General features: G+C 49.3%; 2 protein-coding genes across 2 annotated transcripts; both read right to left on the reverse strand.

Annotated features, from left to right (window-relative positions):
• Window positions 1-1608: 1608 nt before the first annotated feature.
• BX661DRAFT_164727 (TB2/DP1, HVA22 family-domain-containing protein) lies at window positions 1609-2625 on the reverse strand. The gene is made up of 4 exons (XM_051533340.1): window positions 2359-2625; window positions 2172-2238; window positions 1926-2046; window positions 1609-1799 (listed from the first exon to the last, which is right to left on the reverse strand). The coding sequence occupies exons 1-4, from the start codon at window positions 2564-2566 to the stop codon at window positions 1641-1643; spliced, it is 555 nt and encodes a 184-aa protein (XP_051389895.1). The 5' UTR covers window positions 2567-2625; the 3' UTR covers window positions 1609-1640.
• Window positions 2626-3053: 428 nt separating this feature from the next.
• Window positions 3054-3998, reverse strand: BX661DRAFT_130661 (rab-GTPase-TBC domain-containing protein; the record flags this gene model as incomplete). Its single annotated transcript, XM_051532549.1, has 1 exon — window positions 3054-3998. A coding segment is annotated over one exon (945 nt), but the record flags the coding sequence as incomplete, so codon positions are not given.
• Between the last annotated feature and the right edge of the window lie 4390 nt (window positions 3999-8388).

An 8388-nucleotide genomic window follows, 5' to 3' on the forward strand; every position in this document is an offset into this window, starting at 1 on the left:
GTCCCCGCCTGCGGTATCGCCCCGGACCCCTCGACCTTGAAGCATTGTCAGTGTTGTGGGCGCATCATGTGCTTGCAGCACTGCCACAAGAAACTGCGACTCTCCACCACGGCTCAGCCTGTTTCCTCCGGCGGTGTTTTTTCAAAGTATGCGGCGAATGTTACGAGCGTTCATTTTCGCAGAGTGCAGCTGCTGCTGTGGGTGTAACTCGCGATTTAATGCCTGGGTTTGCATTGTTGCGGCGTAAAGCCCGGAGTGGGGCACTTTTGGAGGGCAATCGGATGGAAAAGCGGCTGGAGAAACTATCGTTGATCCATGGCTCCGATGCATATCAGGGGGGGCCCGGGCCCGTAAAGCAGCGGCAGAAGCAGCGGCTACAACAGGCAGAGCAATCTGTGGTGCGCTGGGAAGACGATTCCGCCGTAACTTCCTGCCCGTTCTGCCTCAAGACATTCGGGCTTCTGTCCTCCCGCAGGCACCATTGTCGGCTCTGCGGCCGCATTATCTGCCACCGCCCCACGTGCTCTACCCACTTGCTCACGCCACTGCTGGATTTGAGCTCCAATACCGGCGGGTTTACGGCGGAGAGAACAGCGCAGATTCGCGCGTGTCGGGAGTGCGCCCATGTGGTTGATCGGCAGCAGAGGAGGGCGCAGGGCGCAGGCACGCTGGCGCAGGAAATGCTCCTGAGAATGTACCTGGTGCTATGCCAGCAAATGCGTAAGGTCGAGGAGACTCTGCCAGTGTTCAATATGCTGGCTTTGAAACACCGTGAGGATGGCATGGGGGCGGACTTGGCGCGAGCGGCGAGGATTCGCCGTCAGTTGACTGGTGCCTTTGGTGAATTGGACGCGGTGTCGAAGAGGATTGAGCAATTGCCGTGTGGATCGGTGACGGATGCTAGGCTGCATTCGGCTGTAAGACGGATGGTTGCGCAGTATCTGCAAATACACATGTTCCCTTTAACTATGCTGCCCAGTAAGCCGAGCACTAAATCTACTGTGACTCCGCAGCAGAAGCAGCAACAGCATAAGGGGGTTATGGGGTTGGGCTTGTTGAGTACAGATGCGGGTGTTGCGCGGGTGTCTTCTTCGGTTTCGGTCAGGTCGACTGATGCCGGTTCTGCAGCTGTGGCTAATGGTGTTGTTGAGGCTGCAGTTTTCGACCCGTCACCATCGCCATCGCCATCGCTGGATACTGCCACTCCGGCGGCAAAGTCACTGGTGGGCGCAATGGGAGGCACAGCCAGCAACCTGGCCACATCCCTTCTCTCCTATGTCATTCCTCCCCGCACCACCCTCACCACCACCACTGCTATTAGCCGAAAAGACACAACATCTTCACCTTCTAACATCATTACCACAGGTCAATCCACACCAAACACTTTGGACCCCGAAAGAGAAGCCCGCATAGTATCAATGCCGTTAAGTGAGAAACTTGCATCCCTAGATATACTGCGAGATCAAAGACAACGTGTCCAAGGGTATATCTTGGAGGCTCAGAGAGAGAAAAGATCAGATGATGTGTTTTATTTGCAAAGCTCCCTAGGTGATTTAGATATAGAACTATCTCTTATTGAAAAGAACCTTTAAAGAATAAGAAAAATATATATATAACTAGTATAAGGTTTTGTTTTCTAATTAGTCAGATTTGAAGTTGGGAACTTTGACGCTTCCGGCATCCGATAAAGGTGTGGGGACGCTGGTTGAGGGTGAGCTATGAACTTGGAGTCCGGTGGGTTTGTTGTTAGAGTGAACAACCAATGCCCGGAGACCCCTCTGGTAAAGCTGCTCGGCACCCTACAAAATAAACAAGAAAAAATAATAGAATGATAAAAAAGTTAGTTTATTTTCATTTTTATTTGCATAATCTTTTCTTTTCCAAAAAAAATAATATAAACAATAAACAAAACATGTGTAACTTACTCTTGTGGCTGGGAGCATAAGCCAAACGATAAACCCAAGCTTGATAACAAAATAAAACGGAATCCAGTATGTCAGGACCCGAGTAAAATACTCGACAACATTGAGGAATCCATAAACAACCCTACAACAAAAAAGATTAAGAATGGAAGAAATTAAGGCGTTTTTTAATATTGCATATATTCTTACACAATAAACAACACCCTTGTTTTTATGCCATTTTTTGGGGGAGGGGTTATTTTTACTTACCAGTACGTCAGCCACTGTGCATCATCCTCCTTGCCCGGACTTTCAATAGCGTGCATAGTCGCATAGGCTACAAAAAACGAGAGAATAAAAAATAAATGAAACATTAGTCTCACTACCACTAAAAAAAATACACCCACATAGGCAAAAAAAAACTGATACAGACAAAACAGTAAAAAAAAAAACTTACCAGCATATCCAAATCCAATCAGGTTAACCAACAGTGGTGCCGCGATATTGAAAAACACCATGCTGAAAATAAGTCCTCCGGCTCCAACTGCTCCGTAAGCCTTGGGAACTCCGGTTTTGGCTTGGAATGTCTCTGCTACTCCTACACCCGACAGTGCCCTGTCGATAATGCCGTAGTACTGGTCGTGCAATTTACGTGCTTGTTCCATCTTTATTTAAATGTAAATTTTACTATTCTTGTCAAATTTAACAATAAAGTGCAAAATAGAAAAAAAAAAAAAGTAAGGAAAAAAAAGAAAAAGAGAGAGAGAAAATGGTTTGTGACTTTTTTTTGCTGTATCCCTTTTTTGCCTGCCATACATCGTCACAATGAGATATATATAGAAAGAAAAAATGAAACCTGCAGTCATTTTTATTTATTTTGTTTCGTCTACTGATTGCTCCAGTGTGAAAATCCCTTGTTTTGAGTCGACGTCAACCACGCTTAAAGTTTTTTCTTTTTGCATTATCGGCAATGACCCGCAATATTATCTATCGTCTGACCTTTTCTTCCATTTGTTTCTCCGACACGCATCACATCACACCACCATCACACCATCACCACATCACATTGGCAAGCACTGTCATTATTAATCAACGAGAAAGAAAACCCTCCTGCAACACCTAATTCTTTGACGCAGAGCCCATGGACGCACTGGCAGCACGCGTGAGCCGTTCAATATGCCTCTCCGTCAGCTTGACGCGAACCGCCGCCCCAATCAGCACATCAGGAGCAACCAGCGATGGCGGAATATGCAAAAAGAATCCGAGCTGCTCCGCAATAGTCGGACATGCCGCCAGCAAATAATTGCTCGCCAAATCCGTAATCGCCAACGCCACGCGGAACAACACCTTGGTCCCGCGATAAATAAACCAGTCCCACACGCGCAGCGCCGTTTCCCACGGAAGCGAAAGCGTGAAGATAGTCATAAACCATGGCGTCACATACATCAGTGCATCGCAACCTTGCTCGGACAGATGCGCGTGGAGTTTGGGGTTGCGCTCGCGCAGAAGAGAATCGAACACCACCGTGTGCAGTCGCAGGCCGCCCAGGTCCGACAGATAGTAGTTTGGGACGTACTCCTTGATGGTCGCCGCCAGGACCCAGAACGCGCGCTCCTCGGAAAGCCCAATGATCAAGAACAAGCCGACCAGCCGGCCCATCCCCTGGCAGTACCCGACCTCTGCGTTGTATTGGGAGTACGCTCGCAGGATCCGCCGCAACTGCCGCTGCCCCTGTCCATCGGCATCCACAAACATCGAGTGGTCTGGGTAGCAGCGCGACACATCGCGCTCAATGACATCGTAGATCGGGATCTTCTCCAGCGCCACCAGCCGCGTGTACTCGCCGGTCTTCTCCAATGCGGCCGCACCCGACAGCTTGTAGTAAATGCGCGCGCGCATCCGCGGAGGCATACCGGCCTGCACCAGCTGCTTGACCTTGCGCGAGTTGCGCAGCGTAGAATTGTCAAATGTGTTCATCAGCTCATTCCAGCTGCCCTCACTGTCCGGGTGCAGGTGAAGCGCCGACTGTGCGGCCTTTTCCGGGTTCTTCGCCCGCCACGCCTCGTACTGCTGCGCGTACTCGGACTCGCGCTCATTGTCGCCCTCAAACTTTATGAACCCGTGCTCGTCGATATTCTTGATCTGCTTGCGCCGCTCGGACTTGAGCCCCTGCAGACCGTTGGGATCCAGATCAATCCCGCTGATATTGTCGTCAACTTCAAACATGCTGCTGGACATGGCTTCGTTGTTCTCAAACACACCAGCTTCCTTGGGCGACACGCCCATGCGCGCGACGCGGATCGCAATGCGGCTGAACCCGGCCCGCATCAGCAGCCGCATGGCCACCTTCTTTGACTGCGACGACAGCACATGTTTGGAATGGTCGTTGTGGTTTCGGTGGTGCCGCTGCAGGCTTCTTACAGTGTTGTGCCCTGATATATGCGATGAGCCAGTGGCTGTTGAGAACTCCGAAGCGACAGACAACCGGTTCTTGGGTTTAGATGACGACGACGACTGGACAGACTGCGGATTGTCAATGCGTTGCTCCTCTTTGTGCATGCTGACCTTGTTCTTCTCTTTGTTACCATCGCCCGACCCGAGAACATCAGACGCTGAGATGCTGTGCGCCCGGCTCCTCGCGACGCTGTTCCTCGAAATGGGCTCCGACGGCGCTACAATGTCGTCGGCCTCAATAGCACGCATGTAAATGACACCCTCCTGGTCCAAATACTCGTCATCGTTAATTATATCGTAGTTACTAGGAGTCGGCAGCGGCTGGGAAGTATACGCAGGCCGGTCAGCCTCAGCCTCGGTCTCGGTCTCGGTCTCGGCACCAGGCACACTATCCTGTGGCTTGCTCTCGCCGGCACTAGGCGCAATCTTGACATTTAACACAGATCTCGTCACTGACGACGCACTTGCCACCGACCCATTGCTAGCTGGTGCTGTCATCTGCCGCGGCAAAAATCTAGCCAGCGGCACTGCTGATCCACTACCGCCGTTGCCCATTTGGCCGCTCGGCCGTTTCGTTACAATCTTCTTGTCGCCAGCACACCGCTCGTGCGCTCCCGTCCTAAACGACGGCTCAGACTGGATTGCACGCACGGCATCCTCGCCGGGCGGCGCCATCGGCGGAACTAACTCAAAGCCCAATCCTGATACTACTCGCTCCGACGGTATCGAAATATATGTCGATGTGCTAACAATGCTAAGCACTTCCTGCGACGCAATGACGTTGCGCGCCCGGCGCTGGCGGATGTCGTCCTTCCCCGGCCGCGCGCGCGGGATAACTGCTGCGCTGGGGTTTTCGGTAACGCTAAAATCGCCGTCCCGAATCTGGTCCACCGTAGTCGAATAAAACAGCGCGTTTTCCAGGGTCTGCGAGTAAGTGCTGTGTGGCGAGCTGCTCACGCTCTCGCTACTTTGTCCGGCAGCGCTCTGCTGTTTTATGGCATGTATCATGGGCTCGCTTTTGTACGTCGAGCGAAGAGCGGCAGTAGCCTGGTGGTGGAGGTAGGGAGGAGAAGACAAAGACAAAGACAAAGGGTGGGCAGAAAGAAAAGAAGAAGGATGCGCTGGCGGCGTCGGCGTCATATCGCCATACAGCTTTTTTTGTTTGGCTTGCGACTCTGGCGATTCTCGGCTTGCAGCGCCAGCAGCCGCATCCTTGACCCCATCGACAATTGGCAAATACTCTTCGTAATAAGAGCCAATTATATCATCATAGCCATTGTCGTCTGTACCAGCCTCATCAGTCGCGCCGCTGTCGCTGTTGTTCGCACTGTAAGAAGGCTTTTTGCTTTGGTCATTGCCGCCATTGTCCTGCCGGCCACTTGATAGTCGCCTGTAATCATCCACTGGGCTTGCGTGAGGCTTCAGTGTTGTCAAAGAGCCCCCATTGTGTGTGAATCCACCATAAGGAGCATTGCCATTGACGCCAGAACCGCTGCCTCCGCAGTGATTGCCGGCCTCATATCGGCGGTTGTCACTGATACTGTTGCTGGTATTGTCTGAATGCGTCGCTGTGCGCAAGGTCGAGGTTACTGTGGAGTCCGCATGCCTCCCGGTATGCTCGCTGTTGTTGTTTGTGCCGGCAGTAGCGCTGATTTTGCTCGACATGGCCGCGCGCGTTGGGGCGTTGTTGGTCTGTTTGTCAGGGGAGTCGCCTGCTGCAAAGGCTTCAATCCCTTCTCCCTGCAACGAGCAATGGAACGACGGGGATGATGCGATGCCGGATGAATATACGCGGTCACTCTCTTGCAGGGCGACAGCAGCGATGGTCTGCAAGGCCAAAGTCTGCTGATCCAAATAACTACTGAGCGCCTTAGATTGCGGCTGCTGCCTCTCTTTGCTGATACTGGGCTCTAGAAACTCTGCGTGCTGGTGGCAGGGGCTGTCCGATAAGTAATGGTTAGGCTGTTGCCCAAAATACTGTTTCTGGTTGGATACAAAGGTGCCGCCGTTCATCGGCTGCTTATAAAGCTGGTGCACTTCGGAACCACCGTCGATCGGTGCTGTAAGGGAAGTGCTGCTGCTACGGTCAGCGATATCGTACTGTGAGAGCGTAAACGGTTGCAGGAGAATGCCCTCGCTGATGTCTGGCTGCTTGTCACTTGCTGAATTCAAAGCTGGCTCTACGAATACGCCGTGCGAGCTCTCAAGAGGCAGCAAATTGGCCAAGCGTGCGTCTGACTGATTTCGAAAATAATGTGGCTGACTGACAAAACCTGCCTGCTTATTTCTGGCGGCTGCTGGCAAATTCGATGTGTCAAAATGCTGAATTTCGGGAGACAAAAAGAGAGGTGTTAGGCGTTGTGGTGATGGAGAGCGTGTGAAGGTCGGGCTTTTGTTGGCGAAAGGCGGGGGAGGGTGCGGAAACGAAGTGATGATTCTTGAGGGGAGAGGAGCAGAAGAAGCGGGGTGATCGTGTGTTGAGACTGCAACAAACGCACTGCCTGGACTTTTTATATTTTGGAATTGTGTGTATGCGCGTCGGCGGCAGCGGCAGCGGCAGGCGTTTCATTACAATTATTTGTAATTACTGCGTCTTCATTTACCAGCATTATCGGTACGGGCATTGTGCTTCCACCTATGGCCTGCGCCTTCATGCTGGACGTAGGAGATGCCAGCGTCCAATGCCTGGTGGATATGCTGTTTTGTATACTCGGACGTTGGGTGCGCTTTGGTACAGACTATATTTGTGCTTTCTGTGTGTAAAAAAACAAGGATCAATTAAAATAGAATAACAATTATACAGGTTGAAGAGAACAAGTGAAAAAAGAATAAAAGTATGTTTTTACAAGTATAAATAAGGAGCGGAGTGCAAAGAAAAGGTTCAAATGGTTGTCAATGATCTCGGGTTCTATTCTTGGTCATTCAACTTTTGCGCCTTTGACAAAATAATAAACAGGAAAACAAAAATAAATGCGTACAGTTCTTAATTTGGAAAGAAAAAGATGCACACAAACAAGCAGCACCCGATTTCAAGCAGACGAAATATGCACTGTAATAAATTCCCAACCATTGAGAAAACCTTTGAGATTGCGTTTACACACTTGCCTTTATATTTTGTTAAAATGTAAGTGCGTTCACCTTTTGTTAGAGGTAGGGAATTAAATGCAATCATTTGGCAGAGATTCAGCAGCAGCAGCAGCAGCTGGGCGCAAAGCCAACGAGGCATCCTCTGCTGTGGCTACTCATCTCCACAGGCAGCGCACGGATTGGTATATCCACATGTTATGGCGGCTATAACCTTCAGTTGTTTAATACAGGACAGGGCTTCGTCAAATGAGCAAGTGGATCAATATATCTATTTTCTCTGGGTAAAGTGTGGATGTTTTTGTCCAGCGCATCAAATTATAATTACTTGCTTATTAGGCGTCATTTTTTGTACTTGCATTTTTATTACTGTTTGTTTATTTTGGCGGTATCTGGTGTGATCGACAGATAAAAATATATGCCATAAATAATAAGTTTAGGCTAAAAACATAACAAATGTCTTTTTGCCAAATTAATAATAGGCTCAAATAACAAGTCTGCATCTCCTGGTAAACTTTTCCTAAAACAGGACCCGGTGCTTGCACCACTCGAGGCCATAAAGACAATTGCTGAAAAGCGTGCAAACATGGATTAACATTTGTAAAGATGTGACACACGTAGCCGCAATGTGTTGTTTCGCGCAATTTAAAAACAAAACATAGCGAAAACATGGAATATAAAAACCTGTAGACTTTAATAAAACTTGACTTGTACAGCTGAGCTAACCGGATCTTGTTAAATACAACATGATTTTGAGCTTTTATTCTGGCATTTAGAAAGCCTTCATCGTTTGTGAGCATAAAACCAGCTTGTAATTAAATGTGTAGAGCTCTCAAATTGACTGATTAATAAATTGATTTGGTAATTGATTAAAAACATAAACCCATGAAAAATAGACTAATAAAAATAAATAATTTGGCAAATGTTATTAACTTATGTACTGTTTGTA

Source organism: Kickxella alabastrina (genome assembly GCF_025024165.1).
Source record: "Kickxella alabastrina strain RSA 675 chromosome Unknown BX661scaffold_20, whole genome shotgun sequence".
In the NCBI taxonomy this organism is placed as follows: Eukaryota; Fungi; Kickxellomycota; class Kickxellomycetes; order Kickxellales; family Kickxellaceae; genus Kickxella; species Kickxella alabastrina.

What these genes read in the sequence shown, in the direction of transcription:
- BX661DRAFT_164727 (XM_051533340.1), bottom strand. Translation starts at nt 2,566, where the DNA reads ATGGAACAAGCACGTAAATTGCACGACCAGTACTACGGCATTATCGAC. An exon ending in GATTGGATTTGGATATGCTG is followed by an intron (nt 2,239 to 2,358) that starts GTAAGTTTTTTT and finishes CGTTTTTTGTAG; the next exon opens with CCTATGCGACTATGCACGCT. An exon ending in GCACAGTGGCTGACGTACTG is followed by an intron (nt 2,047 to 2,171) that starts GTAAGTAAAAAT and finishes TTTTTGTTGTAG; the next exon opens with GGTTGTTTATGGATTCCTCA.